The sequence below is a fragment of the Poecilia reticulata genome, linkage group LG18 (genome assembly GCF_000633615.1).
Source record: "Poecilia reticulata strain Guanapo linkage group LG18, Guppy_female_1.0+MT, whole genome shotgun sequence".
Taxonomy (NCBI): Eukaryota; Metazoa; Chordata; class Actinopteri; order Cyprinodontiformes; family Poeciliidae; genus Poecilia; species Poecilia reticulata.
In genome coordinates, this window is record NC_024348.1 from 5,296,450 (window position 1) to 5,322,744 (window position 26,295).

General features: G+C 39.2%; 4 protein-coding genes across 5 annotated transcripts in view; 1 reads left to right on the top strand and 3 right to left on the bottom strand.

The window, feature by feature from the left end:
• The window catches only part of sorcs2 (sortilin-related VPS10 domain containing receptor 2), a 301,656-nt gene extending 292,633 nt beyond the window's left edge, over positions 1-9,023 (top strand). Inside the window, exons 21-28 of one of the 2 annotated variants that reach the window (XM_017310548.1) lie at positions 221-344; positions 1,508-1,620; positions 2,159-2,281; positions 2,358-2,457; positions 2,826-2,928; positions 3,779-3,927; positions 3,998-4,033; positions 5,279-9,023. In XM_017310548.1, the coding sequence (XP_017166037.1) occupies positions 221-344; positions 1,508-1,620; positions 2,159-2,281; positions 2,358-2,457; positions 2,826-2,928; positions 3,779-3,927; positions 3,998-4,033; positions 5,279-5,343 (813 nt within the window). In that variant the 3' untranslated portion in view covers positions 5,344-9,023. The remainder of the gene's footprint in view (positions 1-220; positions 345-1,507; positions 1,621-2,158; positions 2,282-2,357; positions 2,458-2,825; positions 2,929-3,778; positions 3,928-3,997; positions 4,034-5,278) is intronic. The other variant, XM_008435096.2, reaches the window with a different exon arrangement.
• A 2,252-nt stretch (positions 9,024-11,275) lies between these two features.
• On the bottom strand, positions 11,276-13,641 carry LOC103480222 (C-type mannose receptor 2-like). Its single transcript, XM_008435099.1, has 5 exons — positions 13,490-13,641; positions 13,021-13,395; positions 12,582-12,929; positions 12,393-12,475; positions 11,276-11,830 (listed from the first exon to the last, which is right to left on the bottom strand). The coding sequence occupies exons 1-5, from the start codon at positions 13,527-13,529 to the stop codon at positions 11,750-11,752; spliced, it is 927 nt and encodes a 308-aa protein (XP_008433321.1). The 5' UTR covers positions 13,530-13,641; the 3' UTR covers positions 11,276-11,749.
• Positions 13,642-18,467: 4,826 nt separating this feature from the next.
• Positions 18,468-21,690, bottom strand: LOC103480233 (V-set and immunoglobulin domain-containing protein 1-like). The gene is made up of 5 exons (XM_017310289.1): positions 21,636-21,690; positions 20,852-21,520; positions 19,976-20,104; positions 19,853-19,899; positions 18,468-18,778 (listed from the first exon to the last, which is right to left on the bottom strand). Exons 1-5 carry the CDS (start codon positions 21,688-21,690, stop codon positions 18,617-18,619), a joined length of 1,062 nt encoding a protein of 353 aa, XP_017165778.1. The 3' UTR covers positions 18,468-18,616.
• A 750-nt stretch (positions 21,691-22,440) lies between these two features.
• On the bottom strand, positions 22,441-25,017 carry LOC103480234 (uncharacterized). The gene is made up of 5 exons (XM_017310311.1): positions 24,609-25,017; positions 24,363-24,479; positions 24,239-24,282; positions 24,043-24,147; positions 22,441-22,458 (listed from the first exon to the last, which is right to left on the bottom strand). Exons 1-5 carry the CDS (start codon positions 25,015-25,017, stop codon positions 22,441-22,443), a joined length of 693 nt encoding a protein of 230 aa, XP_017165800.1.
• Positions 25,018-26,295: the final 1,278 nt, after the last annotated feature.

Genomic DNA, 26,295 nt, shown 5'->3' on the forward strand with positions numbered 1-26,295 from the left:
AGAGTTTCTGGGCTCCTTCAACTCATGAAAAAGCAGCACTTGATGTTAATGTGAAGTATATCAAACCTCATTTTGGTGTATGTAACGCAACATAATGATTTAATAATCTTTGAATGTATAAAAAGTTGATTATTATGAGATTTAATACCTAAGTTGTTGGTGTGCTGGTTTGTCTTGTTCTTCCTGTCCTGTAGCTAACATTTCTCCCTCCCTCTCCCAGCCCAAACTGACCCTCCAGAACAGCCTTTTGACCCGTTTCCCCGAGAGCGGAGAGGTTTCTGTCACCGTCCAGGCGTCCAACGGCCGATCCATGGTGCAGGACACAAAGATCGTCAGAGTCTATGGTAGGAATTAATATGTTACGCTTAATGAAGCGTCAAGGTAATGACGGTTGCGTATGTTTTTCCATAATCTGGGACTTAAGCTTAGCTTTGTGGACACGTAACACTAGGTTGGTTTACTTAATAACTTTAAAACAGCGTCTGTTTAGTATTACATTTAAAACCATTTCAAACAGTGGTGTCCACATTGTGGCGCGGGGGCCTTTTGCAGCCCTCTGAAGGATTTCGCACAGCGCCTGATCGCAACGCAAATAGATGGTTGATGCAAATGGATGAGTTTTCATCTTATAGTGCAAGATTTTTACAGATAACAAATTACTAAACAAAATCAAGGTTTTTTTTTATAGATGAATAATATCACGTTTTAAAAAAATCTATTTTGTTATAGATAAATAACACCCTCATAAAAAACAACAAAAATCTGTATTTTGTTTACAGTTAAATAACATCTTCCTAAAATAAGTCAGGATACTTTTACTGGTGACCGGTTGTGTCATAACACAATTGTTCACAACCTTTTTTTTTATGTTTCATATCAATAATTAATAAAAAAAACATTTTACTTTCATTTATTATTGAAATGACACAAAATGTTTGTTTTGAAAAAGCCTTTTGGCCCCTGAGAGCTTTCAGTGTAACGAGTTTGGATGCTGCTGATCTAAACTTTTACATTTGAGTCCTTATGAAAGAGAAACAAATTCAATGGTAAGTTTTCATAGAAGTTTTCGTTTGTCCTGTACAGCCCTGAACAGAGCTGCATGATATAAAATATAAAAATATAAAAGCTGAGTTATAGCCATGCAGCTCATAGATGTGTTTTGTCTGTAAGTTGCCACTCTACACGTAATTTCACATCAAGTCTGCTCTTTTTTTTATTGCAACTCTGATCCCATTCGGTTAAATGACACCACTTTGATTACACTTCTGCCGTCTGCATCCGTCTAATCGAGACATTTCTGCTTTCTGCGCACACAACCTGGCAACCTGCTGCCATCTGTTAGCGCCGGCAGCGCCGTGGAAACACGCAGACTGAAACTACGCCACGTTTCCTCCGAGATGATTGGCAACGAGGCGCGTCTGTCCGTTCAGAGCAGCAGCTGTGGGTTTGGGTCGTGTCTTTCTGGGCCCGATCGGCTGTCGGTCCTAACAACTCGCTCTCCTTCCAGACAACTTCCAAGTCATCCCGCTGAGCTTCAGCAGGAACCTGGACCGTTTCAACCCCAACATCCCGGAGTGGAGGGACGACGTCGGCCAGGTGGTCACCAAGCTCCTGGCCAAGGTTTGATCACTTCACTTCTTTTCCAGTCATTTTCTTTGTTATAGGCGACGTTGATGTTGCCGCTGGATGACTTGATATCTACCAAAGCTTATTTTTATAATTTTAGAAAAACATTTTAAAATGCAAATAACTTAATTCCCTTTTAACTGGCCTAAAATGCAATAGCATAGCATTGACATAGTGAACGCTGGATCATTTGTAGCAAATGATGAATCTGCAGCAGAGGACTGATCTGTTGGACAGCAGGAGGCACTTAACACGATTTTTTTCCCCAAGAATTTGAACCAGGTGAAGCAAAAACTACTCCACTTCAGGAGAAGCTTAGAGCATATGTTCAGACAAGGAAGGTTTTTCACCTTTATGTAGTTTTGGCTTAATCACTAAATTGGTGTAAAAAAAAAAAAAAAAGGCAAATATGTTGAGCTGAAATCTGAGAAGCGACGAAGCTGAGCAATTCTTATTTTTTGTAGAATATGCGATTGTTGTTGGCTTCCTGCTGACCAGCCTTACACCGTTCTTTATGACCTCATGTCCTCAGACCACAGGCGTACCTCAGGACTCTCTGGTTACCGTGGTGAACCCAGGCCTCCCCACGACGGCCGACCTGTACGTGTTGCCGCTGGACTCCAAACCAGCCAAGGGCAGCATATTGGTAGATAAGGTACATCCACACAAACCCAAAGCATAAAGACGCGTTCAGCGTAAACGCAGCTCTAATGCGACGTTCTCCTTCTTAGCGTATCCCAGCGGTCGTTCAAGCGGTCAGCGACAAGAACGTGAGCTTCATGGTCCGAGGAGGTCTGCGGGTGTTGGTGATGTTGGCCGACCCGAACGCAGGTAGACCCTGAAAGCTACCGACGCTTTACTTTGTGTTTGCTGTGATTGTTTCCACTGTAGTTTATTGTTCAAGCCATAACAAACAGCATGCTAATGACTATTTCCATTGAATAGGTTTTATTGCTAATGACTCGGTAGCCGCAGCGGCAGAGAATGGTGCGTTCACCAGACGTTCCCAAACACAAATGAAACCCTTCCCCTGTTGTTGTGACCCAATCAACCGTCTCCACTTTGAGGCCGCCGTGCTGTCCTGTTCTCCCAAACACCCCTCACACTTTCTCATCAACACTAGCAAATGTTCTGCTTTTGCTTCTACGTGATGTCGGTCCCTTCTTGTCTGAAGCCTGTGCATTTGTCTGTCACTCTAGGCTACCACGGAGCAGCCGGAGGGCCAGGCGTTTGGGCACTGGCTGTTATATTCCTAATAAGCGTCATTGGCACCGGCTCGTTCATTCTGTACAAGTTTAAAAGGTGAGCTTTGTCCTGGTGTGAAGTCACTTCCTGTTGGTCTGCACTCAACCGCAGCCAGTAGCATGATCCGAGTTTTGATGCAAAACATCTATTTTCTTAACGCATGAAAGGCTGCTTATATTTACAGATACACACACCCATTTGGAAATCAAAAAGACAATGGCAGCAGTGAAATAGTTTTTCAAAAGGCGTTGCAGTCTGGCCTCATTCAGAGAGGTCATGGAGGTCGTGGTGACATCACCCCACCTCCCAGTGACGGGAGAATCAGAAACACGTTCACATGAGACCAGTTGGACGTTTAGACGCATGTAAACACTAAATAAATCTTGTCATGATTCAGTTCCAAGAATGTATGTAAAAAAATGTGTCTTCAATCAGAGGCTTCTTCAAATTCACAGTAACCCTGACTGCTATAGGAGATTTCTCCTGCAACCACAGCCGTTACCAGCTACAATAAATGGAAATAATTCTACAGAATAATTGAATTTTGCTGCAGATTTTTTATAGTTTTATTAATTTGTTTGGTCGATTCAAAACCATGATCTGAGACTCACTGGTAACCATTGCTTAATTTCCCAAACTTCCTACCACACACTATATTTTGCATGAAATTTAGCCTCGATGATAGTATCTTATGAACTGCATGCATTTTTAATGCATTATTTCCCCCCACAACAGTAGCTCACTAATAACACCACAGCCCCTGAGCGCGGAGCACGAATATCCACCGAAAAGTCACCTGAATGAAAAGCTGCCGTGCGGTTCTCCAGCCCCGCCTCATTAAAAACAAACCACTATCCCACAGTCCTTGGCCTAGGACTGAGGACCCCTATCCTCCACTGTTTTTCAGGAAGCTCCCTGGCAACCGCAACATCTACGCCCAGATGCACAACGAGAAGGAGCAGGAGATGACCAGCCCCGTCAGCCACAGCGAGGACACGCAGCACATCATCCAGGGCGAGGAGTTCATCGACGACGACCTGGACTCGCAGACTCTAGGTAACGCAGGAGGCAGCCCTGCCTTCCGTTCTCTTATAAGGACTACCACTAACCACTGCTACTAAAACAGCCAGGCCACTAACTCCAGCAGCTAACACACACCAAGGTACTGAATGACTTCACCCGTTTTCTCTTCATATTTTAACGTTGTTGTTTTTTTGGTAACACTTTATTTGAAGGGGTGTGCATAAGACTGACATGACACTGTCATAAATATGACATAACATCTGTCATGACCCTGAACACGTCTTTATGAATGTCTGACTGTTGTCATGAAGTGTCATTCTGTAAATGACACTTTTAATGCAAAATTGCTTTAATAGTTGCATTAAAAGTTGACTAAAAGTGTCAACTTTGCATTAAAGTGTCATGATTTACAAAGTAATGCAAAAGTTGGCACTTTTAATGGACTTACAAGGTAACTTTTAAAGCAACTTTGCATTAAAAGTGTCATAATTTACCGAATGACACTTCATGACGACAGTCATAAACATTCATAAAGTCTTCTTTATGTTCATAATAGGTGTTATGTCATGTTTATTACAGTGTCATGTCAGTCTTATGCACACCCCTTCAAATAAAGTGTTACCGTTTTTTTTTAAGGCACTTAAATTTATTGATTATATGTACAGGTGCATCTCAGTAAATAGACATGCAACCTATTTAATTTCAATTAATTATTTAGTTACATTTCCCTTTGGGATCAAGAAAGAATTCTTGAATTAAAAAAAGTATTTATTTTTTTTAAGTTTTGCTAGTGCTCGTTTTCCACTGCACTTTTTCCTTCCACTCAACTTTCCTGTTTTTGTGGCAGTGTGCAGAGAACCAGCATTGTCAGCATGACTTTTTGGGGTTAGCCCTTATTTGTGCATGGCAAACAAAACAAAAAAAAACAGGTTTTATTAGTCTTATTAATTATTCAGATTTTTTAAGAAACTTTGAATTTGGGAGTTTTTCTTAGACGTGAGCCTCGTAATCATCAAAAGCAGAAGCAAAACATCAATAAATGCTTCAGATATGAATCATCGTGCGTATCCTTTTTTTTTTAATTCAAAACAAATTAACTTTGCAGTGAAATGTATTCACTTATTAATATTTATTGAGATGTGCCTGTAGCTTTAGCATGCATGTTAAATGTTTTCTTTTATTTGACTGACGTTGCAAAAAGAAAAAGTTAATTTGGTTGAGACGTGTGTTCACATGGTTACACTGTTTTGTTTAGAAAACGCCACAAAGTACCGTTTACACCACTCACTGTGATTTCTGCTGTTCATTTGTTAGCTTAAGGCTAATTCGTTTGCACGTGTTGTTTTTTTCGTTTTCCCTCTACGCCCCCTGACCTCGTCTCCAGGCAACCACTCAGGTGTGATCCTGAGCATCAACTCCAGAGAATTACATGGTTACCTGAGCAGCTGATGGCTGACGGGGCATCGCTGACGGGCTAGCCCAGCCTAGCCGAGCCAGCTAACAAGCACAGGGACTCTGACTTCCTTTTCCTCCCTCCCTCGCCTCTCTCTCTATCTCTCTCTCTCTCTTTTTTTCATCCACGTTGGGAACTTCAGATCTACCCAGCAGCCTCTTCAAACCCAACTTTTTGGTGATCTGTTTGAATTTCTTTGTATTCCACGTCCCTTTCTTCTCCTTTTCAATTCATCTCAACTCTGAAGACGTGTTTGAGGTTCATGTGTTGATTTGTGTCAGTGCTTCAAAAGTAGCACAACTTCCCTTCCTGGTTTTATCTGATAAGATGGTTGATCAGTGCAGGCCAGCAGCGACTGAAATCAGGCCTCGCAAAAGTATTACTACCAGCTAAACCTTTATAATTAGTATTTGTCATGTTGCAGCTATGAACTTCAGTGTGTTGGGCGTTTATGGCACAAAGTAGCGTAAATCCTCTTGACTACCGTGAAAAAGAGTTGGGGGTTTTTTGTACTTTCCAAATTGTGTGGAAATTTGAACTACGGGTAGCCGCAAGGATATTTGTAAAGTAGAAAGAAATTATACATGACTTTTCTTTTTTTTTTTAAAGATAAAACAAATCGATTATTTGTAAAACCACATTTCTCTACAAGATTTCATGGAGAACATCTGTGAAAAGAAATCGTTACTTAAATCGTTACTTCGACTAGGCCACTCTAACGTGGTCTGGGTTACTGTGAATTTGAAGAAGCCTCTGATTGAAGACAAATTTTTTTTACATACATTCTTGGAACTTAACGCATGAAAGGCTGGTGTGCGTTTCTGTAAACCGTTCCGCTGTAGCTCCTGTGGTATGAAGAATGTTTTTCCTCCAGGCTGTTTTCAAAGCCCAAGATTTTTTTTTGTCACAGTTTTTATCTGCTCCGGTTTTCCCCTTTGCAGCGTCCCCCACAGCATGATGCTGCCAACACTATGTTTCCTGCTGGTGCGATCAGAGCGATGGCTTGCAGTGATTTTTCGTGTATGCCAAAAAGCTCAACTCAGGTTTTCCTGTGATTTATTTTGTTCAAACCAAGCACAGAATTTGGATAAAAATTGTCCACAAAATATTTTAACATGATATCAACACGATTTGTGTTGACTTTTCCTCAAAAAACAAAAAATAAATAGAAAATAACAAATCAAATCAAAAATATTTTTTGTGGTAGAGCTGAAAAACAGTGGTGCAAAAATAAAGTGAAATTTCAATAGAAAATCTGAAACCAAAATAATAATCTTACACCTCAACCTAACAACCATGAATCGTTTTCCTTCTACTTTACATTATGCAACAATTTAAGTTGCTGTATTAATAACACATTGAACTTTGTGGTTGCAATGTGCCCAAATATAGAGCTTTGAAGGAGTACAAATACTTTTCCGAGGCACTGAGTGGTTCTGTTAGAGCGTTAAATGTCGGCCATGCTGGGGTCGTGATGTTAAATGAAAGATGAGCTTTTACTCCTTTATTTACCTTTCATCTCCCCCAAAGTTAGCACTCCTCTCTTTTTACAAGGCAATAATAATCTCAATGGAATGTACAGTATAATAAAACCCTTGTGAACTTGCATATGAAGGGAATAAGCATGCAAACACAAGAGGGCGGTGTTGCACTTTCTTGGAATTTCCACTCACAGGTACTTCTCACCTCCTTGGGACTGCGCCATTATGTCCACATAGCTTTGATCTTTTTTTTTTTTCGTTATCCTACGTCACCATTGTTCCGGATCCTTGTTTAAAATCGTATGAATATCGATGTGCGGTGTTTCAAATGAGTATCAGCTCTCGTGTGTCCCATGGTGCCTAAGACGGCAGACTTCGATCTGCTCTGTGACATTTCTCTGTTATCATGTTATTTGTGTTTTAAGTCTCCCGCGGTCTCAGGAGGAGCGCGTTCAAACAGCGGGGTGGGAGCGGCGAGAGGTTCCCGAAACCACACACACACACACACACACACACACACACACACACACACACACACACACACACACACACACACACACACGCACACGCGCGCGCGCACACACACACACACACAAACTCGTAAAAAGGTCGCGCGCGGAGTCGCCACACAGGGTAAAAAGCTCGCGGCTTCTTAATCTGCCCCATTTCTGACCGCGGGAGGGTTAAAAAAAAAAAAAAGAAGAAGAAGAAGAAATAAAGAATGGCCCTTTCTGCTCCTCCTCCTCACACGTTGTGGGTCGGAGCGGACTCTTTCCCCTGGAGACGAAGGTCGCCGACATGAGGAGAAAGGGGGCATGTCGACGTGTTCTGTATCAGCCTATATTAGGCGTAGCCCACGGGGAAATCTTGTCTCTTTAAAGGTTTGCTTTTGTTGTTTGTAAATGTGTAAATATGAATAGCGATTTCCACTTTGTACATATTCCCATCAACGTGTGTGTTTGTGTTTTACACGACTACCAAAATAAATCTTTTTTTATTATTATTATTATTATTATTTTCCTTTCTCTTTCTGGATCGATTCGCCAATTTCTTTCCTAACGACGATATATATATACAAAAAGTTTCCGGTTTCATTATCATCGCTTGCTTTCCTTGTATTCATTTCAATATGACTGTGTTTTCCGATCTGGAATATTTCACACTTGTCGCTAACTGGAAGTAAGACTGTCATCTCCAAAAGATGCTGACAGCTACTGTATACAGTAATTATTATGTATATGGATATTTTTGATACACAAGTTCATTTTCTTTTCCTGATGACTCTGTGCGACTGATTGCACTAACTGGTTTACGAAGTACGACGCAGTCCGATGAAAACCTTAAATCTGAAGGCCTTTGCAGACCAATAACTAGCAGCAGCTGCGTTTCCACTGGCCATAAAATTGCGCAAGTTTATATTATTAAAATAAATTTGCTTAATGGAAACGCGACAATTTAGAGAAAGAAAAACAAAACGTTTTTCGCTAGATAAAGTTAGGATGTTAGGATGAGGTGACCTTTTGACCAAACTATGAAAAATATTGCATTTCGCAAAACTGCAACGGAAACATTTTTCTTCCCCATCACGAGTCATGTGATCAACAACCGGAAGTTACAGCTAATGGAAAAGACGAAGTGGTAGAAGAATGATGGCACAGAATGTTTTTTTTTTTAATGAATAAACTTAATTGATTTTAATTGTATTCTTATTTAACGGAAACACCAAAATTGTGTTTTTTTTTCCCCGTTATTTTTGTATTTTTTTTTTTAGACACTAGCTAACATTAGCTCTTGCGCACACCTGTTATGGAAACGCAGCTACTGCTGCCACGACCACTCTTGGGGTTTATCACGTATTGAATACGGCACATTACATTCGCTTGTTTACACCTTAAATCATCTTTTGTACATATTCTGCTCATGTTCCAGTTAGTTTTCGTAGTGAGGTGTCGTCATTGTATCAATGTTCCTTTAAGCAGGAAGGGGGAACGTGAGGGGTTGTGATATTCCACTGTATTAGTCCAGTGAGTTTCACGGGTGATGACACTGACGTTGTGATTTGTGCCACGCTGCTTTTTCTTTGGTTGCGTTTTCTATTCGCTGGTTTGTTTGATCTCTTCGTTTGTGTGCTGTCTCTTCAGGAAGCGTAATGCACTGAACCTGCATCCTGAAATAAATCACTCCCATAACTTGTACGTGTGTCTGAACTTTATTGGGTCAATCACCTTTGTGACCTGGAACCACCTCACAGGCGTCCATTTGGTCTGTTTGGTGCAGTCCAACAACAGTCAACAATAGTTTTTTGTTTCCCAAGATGAAACACGTTTTTATAATTATGTAACTTTATAAAAGTAAATTGTAAAATTGGGAAAACTACGCTCGTGTCAAAGTGTGCATGTGGTGGGGTGGGTTATATGGACTTATAATTTTATCACAACATTTTGTGATTTTGGTTTTTTTTGTTGCTTTTTTCAGATTTACATTTATTGATCCTGTGGTGGGACAAACGGTGCAGAAACTAGTAAAAAAAAAATGCAATGATTTTGTCAATTTGGTTTAATTTATTGAAACAACTATAAGTTAAAATTCTTACCAGAAATTTTTCACGATAATGTTAAATGTCCACCTCTAGTGCATAGCAATGTAAGAATTGAAACCATGACAAGTTATCTATTACATCAGTATAAACGTACGAACGATTGTTAAAAAAAATACTTACATATTTACAAGGAGAGGCCATTGACTACTACTGTTTGCCTCCATTTCTCAAGCGTTTAATGAATGAAAGAAAAACAAATTACCAACAAATCCTTATATTTAACTTGTACCTGTACCTTTTACCACACTTGACAACGATCCAGTCAGCAGCAGCTCTAGACCAGATATCAGCATAACCCCTCTACCGTCCCAGTGAAAAAGGTGAGCAACACTTTGTTCAGTGTAGTTGGCATCATTCCAGGGAGCGTACAGGGATTTCTCTCACTTTGCTCTTTTTAGAAATACACAACTAAAACAATATATTTATTACTGACAGAAATTCAAACAATCTTTATAAAATGATAAAAATATAGTTTTTATGATAGTCAGTCCAGACCCTCCTACCTTTACAGATAATTTAAATGCAACGTCCCTCTTGACCTGTCCCCTCATAAATGAAATTAAAGCTGCAGTATGTAACTTTTTTTTTTTTTTTAAATGTACATATTTGTTAAAACTGTCAATATGTCATGGGGCCCAAGATTCCTGGCGGGCAGCACCCCTGATGGTGAGCATTAGTTTGATTACAGAAGGTTGTTGACTAAGCTGTCAGTCAGGAAACTGAAGCCACGGTGCTTCATTTTTTGACAGTTCTGTCTGACCAAGAATTATTTTTAGTTTCCTACATTTAACACCCTCTGTTGTGTGGTGTTTGTTGGGGGAAATAAAATGAAACATACTTTGTTGTTCTTGCATAATCAGAATTTGTCATTCAGTTATTTTCCTACAGTTTGAGGAAATCGGCCGGGGAGACGTATTGAAATGATGTTATGTCATCAGGATCAAATTCTGATTCTGTGCTATTTTCTGCGTACTGAACTGGTTCCCTTTGCCTGGTGGCAACAGAAGGGAAATCCCCATTTTGACATCTCTTCCTAATCTGGTCTCCCAGGTTCATCATGGTATGTAAAAATACTCACTGACATCTCCAGAGTTCTACCGACTCGAGCTCGTGTTGAAACATTATTGGCTTGATGCTATGGAAAGTGTGTAGGGAATCAAATGCAACTCTTTACTAAGTTCACCAGTTCAAGGGCTGTTGAATCAAACGGTGGGTAGCAACTCTGCCAGTAGGCCTCTGGACATTGTAAAGATGACCTTCTGGACTCTATGATGTTTGGACATAAAGCTTTAGCTCCATTGAAAAGACGTTTTAAAATGGTAATGTCTTAAAAAGACTGATCTTAGTCCATCTGTCAGTGCTTTAACTTGTGCTTACTGTAGGGAACAGGCTAACTCAGAAACTTAAAGAAGCTCGCCTTCGATGTAAGCAGTAACTATTATTTAAATTACTGAATGCAAATGTCGCACTGCTGCCATGGTGACAGTACAAAACAGTAACACAAGGTGAGAGCAGGTGATATTTTAAGAGAAAGTCAACCTGAATGTTTAGGGATTATTCTACTTGTGGGAATGACAGAAAGTAAAACAAAAATACAGGTAAGACTTTGAGCAGACTGACACACTTCAGATCATCATTGTGTATTTAATGACAGAGTTCAAACTAAAAGATATAGAAATAGAAACAAAGCACAAGAGGAAAAAATGAAACTCAAGTTAATGTTTTTTGCATAAACCAATGTCTTCCCGATGTTTATTTCTGTTGATTTTAATGATTACGGCTGAACAAAAACCCCATTTCTGTTTCTTCAGGACGAATAAAATGTTTTTTTAATACAGAACTGTCATATTATGGGATAAGCAGTCATGGAGGAGGACTACTGACTTGTCAGTTCCCAGCTGATCTGACAGATGACAAAATTAGGTAGAAAAAGGAGCAAAAGCAATAGGAATAGCCAATGCCTGAAAAGTATAGTGAAGTGAAAACATAAACTCAGTCATTTTCAACATTTCCAAGAAACCGAAATTTGGGGTTTTGTGATTATTCAGTGAAAATCATATAAAAATACAATTTTAAAATGTATCTTATGTATATAATGAAATTAAAAACACATACTAGCCTCATGTTTAAATTTACTGGATTCAATCCAATTTTGAATTATGTTATCTACGGAGAGCCATTCCAATTCAAAAGAATACCTTTCTGAATGGTCACTGTTAAAAGACCACGGTGTCCTCCTGACTGTACATTATTAGTCCATCAGATCACAAGAGTCACATCTGACTGTCTCCAAAAGAAGAGTGGAAAACTGTAGTGCATGTTCTACAATTCAGTCCTTTTCTTGTCCTTCTTTGGCTGCTCAACGAACTTCAACGATGCACTTTCATTTAATTTTTCCTGGAGCTGCGAGAGAGAAATAGTTGGCAGTTTTTCAAAAATCTCGTCAGAACTTGAGTTTTGGAGACGATCTTTAAGGTATCACTAGCTGCGTTTCCATTACAAATGTGCACAAAACGTTGCCCAATACTCTGCTAATGTTGAAGGAAAACACAATTTTTCAATTGCAGCGTTTCCATTAAATGAGAAAATAAAATTATGTCATAACTTTTGCTTGCGTAATAAGTCATTAGTATATCATACCATGACGTCACCTTCCTCCCACTTCCTGTCATCTTCTTCATCTTTTCTACCAGCAATATCCAGTTGTTGGTCACACGAGTCATGTGATGTGGAAAAAAGGTGTTTTCATTTGAACTTTTCGGTCATATCACTAATTTCAACACGACCAAAGGAATCACCTCATTCCTTCAGACTGACTTTTTTCATTCTTACTGAAAAATGTCTTTTTTTTTTTTTTTCAAAATTGCAGTGTTTCCTGTAAGTGAATTTATTTTTGTAATTCCAATTTGTGCAATCATATAGTCAATGGGAACGCAGCTGTAACTGTGTGCCACAAAACACTTGCCTGCTTCAGGAGTTGAGCTTTATGTACGGGGTCAGTCAGATTCACAGTACTTGACAGTTTTATCTTCACTATTCTCCTCATCACTAGTTGAAGGGACACACATTCGAACACACATTCATTTGCAATTTCATCTTGAATATTTACTTCCTAAATCAGTCATTTGTTCTACCAGAGAAAGGTAAGACTCACCTTTGAACGAGTAGCACACAAATGGCAGTTGTGTTTGACAGGGTAAAAACTTCCATTTTGCAGATCTTGCCTCAGACGTAGCTCCGCATATCCGTGTGTCGGAACCAAAAAGATTCGATTTGTGATCCCAGTTTCTGAACCCGAAGCTACTCTGATCAGACCAGTAAATGTTTTCATCTCTATGTAGACCAGTCCATGCCCAGTATCCAGTCGGTACCAGGGTTTGAACCCGCTGGTTCTCTGTGATGTTCCTGATTGTGGCCAGGTCTGTGAAGTTCTGCTGGCAATATGTCCGAGCATTGGACCAACTCATTGCTTCATCTACAGCCACAAACTCATTCGTCCTTGCTGTGTATGAAGACAACAGAAGGATTAGACGGTGTGATAAGGGTACAGTCTCAATGTCAAAAACAAACTTTATTCACCACTGAAACATTACCATTGTAACAAACAAATGGAAATTTTTTCGCACAGTCGTAGTCCCACCATCCTCCATTGTCTCCAATGCACACACAGAACTGATTGGCTAAAATAAAGTCGGGATCGTAATCGGAACTCTCCCAGTTTCTGTACTGGGACCCGACACTGTTCGGTTCGCCAGACCACGTCCAGTTGATATTGCTGTACAGACCGATCCAGACGTTCTTATCAGTAGACGAAACGATGTCGAGGAATTGCTTCACGTCTGTAGAGTTTCCGATGGTAGCCAGGTCCGTGTGGTGAGCTCTGCAGTATCTCTGAGCATCATCCCAGTTCATCAACTGGTTGACAAAGTAGTACTGACGTTCCTGGCATGAGGAGAAACTGAGCAAGGCTAGAAAAATATAGTAAATCTTTAGATATTTAAAATCTTATTACATCTTCTACAGTATCATTAAAGAAATATATCAGAGGTTTATCAATTGTACCTGATAGAATCCAGGCTGCCAGTACCAAACTCTTCATCATGATGCTACACTTGTACTCTGCTACAGTGAAGCCTTCAGTAAAAAAAAAAAAAAAGAAGAAAAAAAAAAGCTTAGTTTATGCAAAGCATCACAGTGAGGGCAACTGCATGGTACTCGCGATATTTAGGAAACAGCAGACAGTTTGGAGCGCTCCAGGGACAGCTCAGCCATTGAAGGAGAATTGACTGATAAAACCCTTCATGCATCAAGTGAATCACCAAGAAGGATTAGTCTTGATTTGGAAATAATCCGATCCATATGCAGCTCAGAAATGGACATGGAAATAATTCACTTTGCAAAGAGCTGGCTGGGGTTGATCATGACGCACAGAGGGGGAAGTGGAGCATTAGGGGCTGATCTGGTACACGTTGGCAGATCCTGATGCAAATAAACCAGCCTAACAAGGACAGTTTCCAGCTAGGATTAAGATCTACAGCTCCCAGTTTAGAATGCAAATAAACAGGGAGCCACGTCATGGAGTCAATAGAACGACTGCATTTCCATTCCAAACGTGTGCAAATCTTTGTTGATGTTCTGCTAATGTTGAAAAAAAAAAACATTTTGCAATTGATGTGTTTCTGTTTAACTCTTGCTCCCTGAAAATACAATGGAAAAACGGAACACAGGCGATCAATTACATGTTAAGGGTTAAATAAGAAATTAAATTAAAATCACACTTTAAAAAACTTGTTCACCCAATAAGTTGCTAAGAATCAAGCAGTTACATGAGATGTATTCATCATCTGGCAGCCATCAGACAAGATGTTGACTAGGGCTGTGTAATAATATAGATTTTGCGATATATATCAATATTTTCTTACGTAGAAAAAAATCGATATTCATCCGCAAGTATCGTAACATCCAACTGTCACCTTGCTCACTCACTGCTTGCTTCGCCAGGAGAGTGATTCGGTCATCAGGCTTACAGTGATTCCTTCAAATGTTAAGTGTCAAGGTTAAAAAGGTATCAAACTATTCAGAGCAGGTACTTGGTGCACTTTATTTACTTTACAAATGCATGTAAGCTACAGTTTGTACTGTTTCAATTAAAAGAATCATGTTTTCTCACCACTTTGACTCATTTTGTCCAGCTGTCGACTTTAAGTCTGTGTCCAGGTCCAGCCAGATCCAGGTATTGTGTAGTTGGTGCTTTTAATCAGTTTTCATTTAAATTAATTCAATCCAACTCTATAACAGTCACAAAATGTAAAAAAAAAAAAAAAATCACTCTGTCCCTCTAAAATCTTTCAGAAAATCGCAAAAGTGTATTGAATTGTTTGATGAATATCGCAATATATATCGTATCGTGAGAAGAATATTGTGTATCGCATCGTATTGTGTGATTATTGTATCACTACAGCCCTAATGTTGACGTCTTATTCAGGCATTGGAGCAACAAGCCCCTTATATTTGAGAGCTACTACCTATATGGCGTTCTGGGTAGATTCTATTCCCCATTTGGTAATACTTTATTTGGAGGTTTGTACATAAGACTGACATGACACTGTCATACACATGACATATCATCTGTCAATGAACATAAAGAAGTCTTTATGACTGTTTATGACAGTTGTCATGAAGTGTCATTCGGTAAATAATGACACTTTTAATGCAAAGTTGCATTAAAAGTCCATTAAAAATGCCAACTTTGCATGATTTTGTAAATTATGATAATTTAATGTAAAGTTGCCATTTTTAATGGACTTTCAGTGCAACTTTTAGAGCAACTTAGCACTAAAAGAGCCATTATTTACCGAATGACACAACTGTCATAAACACTCAAAAAGAATTCTTTATGTTCATGACAGATGTCAGTCTTATGCACAAACCTTCAAATAAAGTGTTAACCAGCATTTTTACAGAAGAGTTATGGATTTAACAACTTTTTATAAACTGTGAGAGCTTTGGTAGATCCAGCTGCACACTGTCCAAAAACAGAGGAAAAAGAATCAAACCATCATCCTCCTACCACTGGATGTTTTACCAGTAATAACATCCAGCTGTTGATCATGTGATTTATGATGCAAATAATTTTTTTTTTTTCCATTGCAGTTTTGCGGAGTACATCTATTTTGGTTTCTCAATTGTTGACTGTATGGTGAGTTTTTTATGACATTTTTGTGGTTTTATCAGCACTTTGAACTGCCTTGTTGCTTAAATGCTATAGAAATAAACTTGATTGATTTAATATGAAAACCAAGAAATCACCTCATCTTTTTTTTATCAAAAAATGGGTCTGTTTCGAAACTGTCTTGCCTTAAGCTATTTTATTTTTGTAATTTCAATTTGCACAATTTTATGCTTAATGGAAAAACAGTTTGGTGAGTGAATGTACCTCTGACATCATTTTTTGGACATTAACAATGATGAACCTTCTCAGTCACATTTATGGAGTCTTTATGGAGTGTGTGTAAATATACATTGTATATTTCACTCCAGAATGCGGGATCACCAGCAAAATGCTCGATTTCATAGAGAATCTAGATGAGTCAGCTGCTGGGACTGCAGCACTGATGGAGCAGTCGCTTGAAAACATTTGGTTTATCGTTTGATCAAGTGACAGGGTTCAGTGCAGGCAACACCCATGTCAATGCCGGAGTTCACAGCTTGAAAATCTTCTGCAAAGAAACTGCCATGCACATATGGTGCTCAACACAGTGAAGCATGGTCTTGAGCAGCTCACTGCGGGTGTGGAAAATGTGTTGAAAATATACGACTACTTTTCGGCATCAGCCGACAGAAGAGAGTCACTCAAAGAGTTTTGTCGGTTTTGTGATGTGGAGTTCCAGGAAATTTAGCAACATGTCACAACCAGGCGGTCGACTCCAAATACAGCCATCGCCCGTCTGCTGCAAACCTGGACTGCTAGGACTGCTGCATCATCGGTCAAGGGGAGGAGTGTCCCAGACAACTACGTGCAGCTCAGTGAGGAATCTGAGGAAGATGGAGGTATTGTGTAGAGATTTATCTTCTGTTTGGCAATTATATCCTCTCACTCTTCGAGGAAGTTGTAAAGAAACCGGAGAGCGAAAAAACCACCCGTGTTGAGTTATATCCTATCATGAATAACTCCAGGGACAAACTCGCACAGAGACAAGATGACCAATTCTGTGGCGGCTAAACTGAATTATAGCTGCAGCGGTCCAAAGGTGTGGCTGACTCTCTGTAAAGAAGCTGACCTGCCTCAACACACTCACTTTACCATCAGCCACATCCTGAGCATCCCGGCCTCCACTGGATACGTCAAAAGAATATTTTCCAGAATGGCCAACAAATGGAGTGACTGCAGGAACAGGTGCTCCGTTGAGTGAGCTACTGATCACGCTCAACTTTGAGCAGAACCTGTTCAGAGTCTTACATCAGCACTTTGAAAGATAAAGATGTTACTCACTGCAGAAAGGAGTAGGAGAAAAGTAGAGTTGGAAAGGGAAGTAACTCAACAAGGAAGAAGAGGAAACCTGTTGAATGTTTAAATTCAGTTTTATTCCACACACAAGAAAAACACAAAGGTTTCTAAGTATTCCCAAAATTGTTAAGGGAATGAGTAATGTATGCACTGTTTTCTTATGTGTGAATTGAAGAAAACACACATAAAATGTGAAATGGGCAACTTGGGCCATGTTGGTCTGAGACCAACTGAGAAGCTGACATGTTTTAATTCATGAAAATATGCTTAGAAAGGGAAAAGGAAAACTTTAGTGTAGGATTTGAATAAAATCTACTGGTGATCATTAACTCAGAGAATCTTTAATTTATTAATCTCATACAGCTAGTGATTAATTAATCTGATTTTCTTTTTCAAAGATGACACCTCCTGTCTTGTCTGAAGTTAAAGCAGAAAATGTTGTCATGCAGTTCTTTTTATGCGTGAAAGACGTACAACAGCTCAGAAACTGAATCCAAAAGCATCCAAACATCAAAGCAGGAAATCTAAAAATACGCGAATGCCGTTTGACATTTCCCTGTTCAGCGGCGTAACATTAAACCTGCTGTGGGATTTTGCTAGGTAAACAATGGACTGTTTGAATTTCAGTATGCAAATAGTACCGGATGTATTTGTACCTGCCTTCAAGTGTTGGTTGAGCTTGAGCTGCGTAACTGAAATAACGAGCAGAGCAAGAAGAAGAAAATGTGTTTTCATCTATCAGCCATACAAAAATGGTTCCCATGCATACAGAGTAAGTTATACATTCATTTTGTGATGGTAATTATAGATCTTGTTATTAATATTTTCTGTCTGACGCACCATCTGGTAAAAAAAAAAAAACAAATTTGGTTTTAACCCTTTTGACTGACCGATGTATCTAAATTTAGACTCTTGACATTATGATGAATATAGTTAAGTTAACCCATCGTTGGACACATTAGTGTTAAAAACAACCTTTATAAAAAATATTGCAGGGTTTCACATTCTCTGTTGATGAAAGACCCTGTTGGAAAGAGTCAAGATTCAAATAGTCAGCACATACTCAACCATGATTGACAGCGCTAAGACCCTCCTCCTGGCTCCGATTGGTTGTTTTTGACCAGGAATGTTGCATTTCTTCAGGTGGCAATTGTTTTTCACAGATTATCTGTCTCATATTATGCTGTCATGACGAACAGTTTTAACAAATGTGAGAAAACACTTTTTTATTTTTTTGTAAACCCCCCCCCAAAAAAAACAAAAAGTAAGTTTGTGCATGCATTGTTGGGTGGCTCTGAACAGATTATGCACAACACAGCAGAGTTAATGAAACCTTTATTCTATTTGTGAAAACTCAAAACATTTTCAATGCATTTTCAGAAACAAGATTTCCTTGGAAAATCCACAGCTGGTCAAACATGCAGTGAATTATAATACTCTGATTTCAGATTCTATTAGCTACATTATTGAGTTTTGAAATGTACCCTATTAGCACAAAACCTCTCATCTTGTCTTGTTCTTGTTGCCCTTAGTCGTTGTAAAGCCCTTTAGCTCATTGTTTCAGCTGTACAGACTTAACAGGCGCCACCACAGAAACATATCAGCTCTTGGAAATTCATAAAAATGTACGAAAGCCCCATTATTGTTTGTACATTTCTTTCACGTCACATTCAACAAACATTTTATAACGCATTTTCTGGCGTTGCTGCAGCAAGTGTGGATTTGGCCTGTTTTACACTCGCGTACACACACTGACTCCTTGTGTCGTCTCTCTGTCGTCTTGATCCGTTCGACCTGTGTTGCCTCAACGTAGAATATTGGAGGTTCTCTTCATCTTCGTTACCCTGGTATAAAAACACATATCAGTGAATGATGAATCATGTTGAATTAAGGTTCTCCTGTACTTCACCCGAGGTGTCAAAATCGGCTCCGATTGACGTAGTTTCGTCACGACAATTGGTTGCAGGGAGGCATCCGACTGCTGAACTCGACATCAAGTCCGGGTCGTACTGTTTCGTTTAGAGCTATGTGTGATGTGTTGTGTGATTGGTCAGAAGTTTGTGGGGCGTATTTGACACTTTGACAAAAATGTTGATATTTCTTATGAGGAACGTTTATCAGACGCGATGAGGAATTAAGTACCTTTGTATGACTCTTCACAAAATAACCACAAAGATTGTCAAATGGCTAACAGTTCCTGGATGGGAATCACAATGCTGTTACCTGCAGAAAAAGTGCAGTGCTAGGTCCTTGACTGTTTTGTAAAAGTGATATGGAAAGTGCAGCAATGCAGTCGGAGCCCTGGTGGGTAGGTGTGTGACGTGTACCGAAGAGGAGTCTTGTGTGAAAGATGTGCTAATATGAGTGTTCTAGAAACACAGGTCCATATGTCAACTAGGGATGGACAATAGATTATTAACAATACATATCGCAATAAACAATTAATCAAGTTTAACAGAAAATGTGTCTGATTGAATATTCAATAATTTCATTGTCGGGAGAGAAAAGACTTTATTCCCTCAATGTGTCAGCTAGCTAGCTAAGCTAGGTGGGTGGCATCATCTAACTCACTCACTCTTTGGTTAACTAGCATCAACCTGAGTAACTTGATCAGCAGCAGCAGCTTAAGGTTTCGCCACCATACTTAATAAGTGCTTAAAAATAAAAAAAACAATAGCTTGGAGTAAAAACTGTGAATACAACAGGAAACGTCACGTCACCAGTTTGTCAGCATTCCAGATATGTAAAACCAAAAACGAATCAATAATTATCGATACCGACTAATATGAAACGTTTATATCGTGATACGTTTTTCAACCATGTCAAACATGTCAGCCATGTTTGGCTTCGGATGAAGAATTGGAGAGATTATAGTTTGAGTCTCTAAAATGAAGTTTACATTTGAAAGTAAGACTCACCTCAGCATCTGCTGTGTGGCTTTCTGCTGGTTCTGCATCTGTCTTTGCTGTGAAACAGATTTTTTTTTTTTTTAATGAAAGGTAATTGTTTTTAAAACAGCTTGAAACAAAATTGAGATTCACCTGCGCAATGAGATCGGATCGTTTTCTTTATCCTGCATATTGAGAAAGCCATCACAGCACTCAATATGACGGTGACTGTCAGAGCTCCGCTCAGAAAATGTACAACAAGTTCAGGGGAGTTCAGCTCACCTGTAAAATGAACCAATAGAAGCATTACACATTTAGAGAAAACCCCTTTGTAGAGCTTCCCTAGTTTTACGTATAGGTGAAGTGCTAAAAGAACTTAAGTAATGGGAAGCACACAGTCTGATAAAGGATTCTGGAAAAGGAAACCACTTAAGATCCAGAACCAAACGTGGAGAAGCAGCATTCAGCTTCTATGCTCCACAAATCTGGAGGAAAATTCCAGAAAACTGCACAGCTGCCAAAACACTGAGTTCATTGAAATCTAGGATAAAAGCCACATGTTTAAAGTTGTTTTTGAATGGCAGTAACATGAACATTGAGCAACATATTTGATCTGTATTGGGGATTTTGATGATGGAATTTTACAAAATATAATGTTTATTGCTCGTTTCATAATTGGTGACTGTATGATGTTTTTATGATGTAAAGCACGTTGAGCTACCTTGATGCTGAAATGTGCTGTACAAGTAAACTTGCCTTTAGGCTCATGTTAGGCTGCAGTCATTAAGAAACAATGTAACAATCCGAAACATAAGAATAAATCAGAACATTTCCCTCTGTTATTAAATAGTCAGTTAATTTTTTCAGCAAGTCTTGAAATGCGGCACACCTTCTATTTATGGAGATGATGTCCCTTCAGTTGTTTTGTTATTCAATGACAGTTTTATTATCAGTAGTTCAGTTTTCTATTCACCCAGAAGGGTAGTTGTTAGAAAAAGCAAAGGGAAATCATTTTGAACCAACCTTTACCTGCTGACTCCATGTTTTCTCCATCTTCAAACAGTAAAGATCCACATGAGGCTACGGCGCAGCTGACAACCCCGTCATCGAACACATTGAGGTTCATCAGTGGCACAATGTAGTCACAGGTTTGTGCTGCTGTCGTCATTGTCTTACGGCATCCGTCATTTCTGCCTCCAGGAGTGTAAATGAGTCCTGCTTGAGATTCTTTTGCCTCTTTGAACCAGTAAAAATTGTTCTCTCCTTCACAGCTTCCAGTGCCTACAGAACAGTTCAGGGTCACAGACCCTTCTGGCTGATGGACCAAAGTGTGAATGTTTGAACCAGGACCTTCTACGATGACCGTCGCTCCGTCTCCGAACTCGAATGTGTTTGAATCGATAGCGACGCAGTAGTAAGTAGCCGAGTCTGAAGGTTGCAAATCAGAGATTCGAAGGTGGTTTTTACCGTTTCCCGCTGCTAGTTCAAAGCGAGGATTGTCCTTGAACTCATCGTGAAAGGTACCTTTATTTTTCAATCTATAATGACTGGAAAACATGTTCGGTTTCTGTCCCACAGTTTGTTTAAACCAGTAAATAATCACCGCATTTTTCGGATGATAGAAACATGGAAGAGTAATGTTGCTGCCCACTTCTGTAGAATTAAAAGTCCGTTCCTGACGTAATAATGTGTTCTGACCTGAAGAAAGAGAAAAATATTTCAATTACCTTGTTCATTATCTGGAAAATGTAGAGCGATTCTAAATAAATAACATTTAAGTGTTTAAATGAAAAAATGGTTTATGAAAACTCACCTGAACTCCCCAAAAAGAGAAAAGTCAGACACCAGGTGATGACTAGGGCCGTCATTGTGTCCACAGTGCTGCACTGAACAACATGAATCTCATTATGAACTCTGCTGATCACAGAGAGCAGGACTCTGATTGGCTGAAGAAAGCAACGCCTAAGACATCTTATGTTCCTCTGCTGATTTCTGCTCCTTCATCGTAACGTTGATTAACTTTCTCCTGCCACTTGTTCAGGAAAATCAGTTTTCTTCCATTTGCACCACTTCTAGTGACTGACTATTCATAAAAGCATTCCTGTCTCATTCCAAGTACTCAAGTAGAAAACACCTGACTATCCAGTAAAAATGTAACCACTAAAATACACTTGGTGATCTGAAAATATTTTTTTATAAAGTTGGGTATCTCTAGCCTGTTAGTATGGAATATCCTCCTAAACATTATCAATGCATCATCCACTGGCTGATAGACGAAGAGGACGATGTATGGATATAATCAGCTTGATTGTCTTATGAATAATCTGCCATTTTTATCAAGTAAATAACATTTTTACTAAGGAAGACTTGTATTTCTCCTACTGTAGTGGACTGCAACTGTTTCAGTGATACAACGTTTAATAAAAAAACATTATTATAATGTGCATTAAAAAAGAATTCTGCCATATTTCATTGCTTTGGCTTAGGGTTATATTCAACGTCACATTAACCCCGATATATGTAAACATTTTAAAGATAATATTTACATTTTTGTGCCATGACCAAAAATGGTTTTGCACTTAAAAATTGCCCTTCATGTGAAGCATCTTGGGCGTCACTCACTTGGTGTAGCTGCACTGCATGAAGAAAAAAGAAAAATACCACTGCGAACTTCCTGCCTGAGTGCCGAGGGTCTTTGACACAGTGGCTTATAACCACATGAAATATGAAAAAAAAGATAGAATTTTTGAAGCGCAGTCAACAGACTTAAAGGAAGCGGCAGAACAACAGACCAAAGACCTCTACAATCACCTTTAAAAGTATTGATAAAAGCTTTGTAGTATGTTAAGCATAATCAAAAACGCACATAAAGACTACTGTGGAAAGTGGTAAACATTATGCATGTAAATAAGCATCAAAAGATCTTTTACTAATTTGAGTAACTTTACCATTTTGTCCACACAAAATGAGAATTGAACAGAATTTTGTAGGAAGGTGATGGCTGGACTAGAAATCACTTTATTGTTTAGGAATGTCATATATGATGATATATGTATGAGGCTAATTGTTTTTAGACCTCAGTGCTGCTTCTAACATGGTTGACAAAAGCATTTAGAGCAAATCCTTAGGATTAAGTAATTAAGTGAGATGTTATGTCCAAAATGTCCTCATTTCCTGTGGTGTCCCACAGGGATCCATTCTTAAACCTGTTATTTCTCTTCAAGTGTTTTTAACTTAACTTAAAGTTTTGATTTTGTTTTTGAAAGCATAGCATCTAATTTCAATACTATACAGATAACACAAATGTACCCATCCTGAAATGTGATGACAGGTCTTCTTTGTTTAATTTGAGTTTTTTGTTGTTCTTAAGGCCATAAACATGAATACAAGGCTTAAATTTCAGAACCTCCACTACTTTGTCTCTTGCTTGAAAAAGTCATCTAGGCCTTTATTTCATCCCACTTGGACTATTGTGTTGTTATGTGTAGCTTAACTTGGTTCGTTGCATTTGGTTCTGAATGATGTAGCTCGAGATTTAAACTAAAACAAGCTAAATAACTTTTGTCCCATTTTGGCTTCCTTACTCCTCCAGTGATCCGTCAGTTGTGTACAACTCTTTTTAAATCATCAGACTCTACTGAGCCAATCCTCCTCACAAAACCCCTGGATCTTCTTCTTCTTTTTTCTTTTTTCTTTTTTTTTTTTTACCTTTTCCTGTTTGCTAAGTGATTATCAAACAGCCTCTGTAATGTTTAGTGTTTTATAGTCTTGTGATATTTCTTGTATCACAAGATATTTCATTTCTCTGGCAGCGTCACTAAGCTAGTTCAGGTCCAGCTCACTGTGGCTCAGCCTTCCTGTGTGTGTTACAGGTCTGACTGAGCTTTTGTTTCCACCAGTGGAAACTTCTGCTATGCAACACACACCACCGTCACCACAGAAGTGGAGGCTCAGCAGTGACACCATTACAGATGGAGCTTCACGACTTGTACTGTGAAAGATATTAATAGACTGAGGGATTTTTTTTATGAGTCTATTGTATTTATTTCATTTCCTTTATTTAAACCAGGTGTTAGCATATGAGCTCAGTAGCCATGGGGCATTTCGCAGAACTCGAACGACACACAAAAGTGACAAAAAAAAAGTACTTTATTTTATTCAAATATTTTGATAGGTTCTAATTTCCCTCATGTTGTGCTTTATTCTTTTCTGCTCCGTACCCTGGAGTACACACAGTCACTCTCGACGTTGTCCTCTTGCTGCTGTCTCTCATCGCTTCTCTTCAGATTCAGAGCCGCATAATGGAGGCTTTCTGTTTGATTCTCCTGTTTTTGTAAAAAAAAAAAAAAAATTGTTCAAGTAAAGGTAGATGAAGTTAAATGAAACAAGGGAACAAGAACATTTGCGTTGACTTACAGCGGCGTCTCGGGCCTCGGAACACATCCGGTGTTTACCTGTCCCTATAAACCACAGCATGTAAATGAAAACTTTGAATGAAGGTTTAAAGCTGAATTATGTTGAGTTACTGTAGAAACCTTACCTTTGCAGGAAGAGCATAGCTTTGATTTCAGTTTGCACCTCCAGAAACTCAAAACAAGGAGCCCGATGGTGGAAAGTGCCAGAGCAACACTTAGGGAACCCACAACGACTGAAGGCACTGTGGTGCAGGTCAACATGGAGAAATAAAACAAAGAAACTGAAATATTACACCAGTCTTTGATAGAATGGAATTAATGTGATTAATTTTGATTGTTTAACTAGTTGGGCACACGCAGTGACAACATACCTGCGACCTCTACCTTTGTTCCTCCTCCAAAAACAACCGACCCACAGGAGGCCAGAGCGCAGTGGTAGATCCCTGCGTCCGAGGACCTCACGGGATCCAACTTGAGGTTCGAAGTGCAGTTTATACCGTAGAGGGTTTCATTATAAAGGCTTGTACAACGCCCTTCACTGGGATACAAGAGTGGCGGCTGGGATGCGGTACGTCTGAACCAGTAGAGGTTCCGCTCCCCTTCACAGGGCTCAGCAGACACTCTACAGCTCAGATTCACAGAGTCCCCGAGTCGTAGAAGCTTCTTCAGAGTTGGCTGTTGTTTGGACGGTTGAGCGTTTGATGAAGATGTCTTGACATGGAGGAAAACTCCTCGTCCAAATTCGATTGCGTTGAACTCCAACATCACGCAGTAATACATACCTGAATCCGAAGGCTGAAGATCTGTGATGATCAGGTCATTGATACCAGCTGCGGACCTCACAAGAACTCGAAATCTTTCTTTATATGCAGGGGAAATTTCGGCTTCCGTGTCATGCTTCATCTGTTTTGATATGAATCGGGGTTTTTCTCCATGGATTTGGTAGTACCAGTAAAAATAAGTTACGGCATTATGCTGACAGGAGCAGGGTAACGTCACTGTCCCACCAACTTTAGCGGTCCTGACTCCAGAATCCTGAATAATATCTAAGGTGTTCAAAACATTCAGCACTTTGCCTGTAAAAGAAATGCATACAAAGGTTTAATTTACTCTTGTAAAAAACTTTTTTTTTCTTCAGAATAGCAATACCCAAAGAAACACCACTAAATATCTAGTCAATACTCACAGAGAAGCAGGAGAAGAATGTAAAGTGGCTCCATCACTGTAGTTAAGCAGACTGTGTTCTGAGTACACAGATGCCCCCGGAGCTCTTAGAAGAAGACTAAGGCTGCCTGTGATTGGCTTAGACGAGTGGCTACGTTTCAAACCAGGCTTACAATTCGTTCAGGTTTAGAAGATCTGTCACATCAGGCGACTGGAGGTGGAATCGGATCAGTTCAGTTCAGCCCATTATGTGACTGGAGGACAGAAAGTCTGGCATGTGGAGCTTTTTCTGTTTGGTCAGTAGATGTCAGCGCTTTGCTCATTTACATCCAGGCTGTTACATGGTCTTCTGTAAATGTTTCATTTTATTTTTTGTATGGGTGTATGAAGGTGAGTGTTCGTCTTTATTTCATAAAGACAGCGAGTAAAACATTCTAAGTCTGACTTTCTGCAACTGCTGCTATTCTAACTTCCTGTTGGGCGTAGCTGTACTGCTGTGCCAGCACTAGGTTGTATGCAAACATGAAATAAGTTTAATTTTTTTCATTTTTTTATGGTCTTTACAGTTTGAGTTGTTTTTAATTAACTGAATGTTAAAGCTGCATTATGTAACTTTTGTAGAAAAAAAAGTTTGTTAGATATTTGTTATGTTGTGACAGTTATTATATAAAACAGATCAAATGAAAAAAAAAAAACATAAAATGGATCAAATGAAAATAAAATCAAGCTCCCCTGCCTTATTCCAGTGTTCCCAGTACTAACTGCAGAAATGTACTATTCAGTCAGAATCAACCAATCAGGTGCAGGAGGAGGGTCTTAGCACTGTCAATCATGTTTTGTACACACTGCTTGTACTTTTTTTTTTCCAACTGTGAGGTATAATTATAAAGTGCA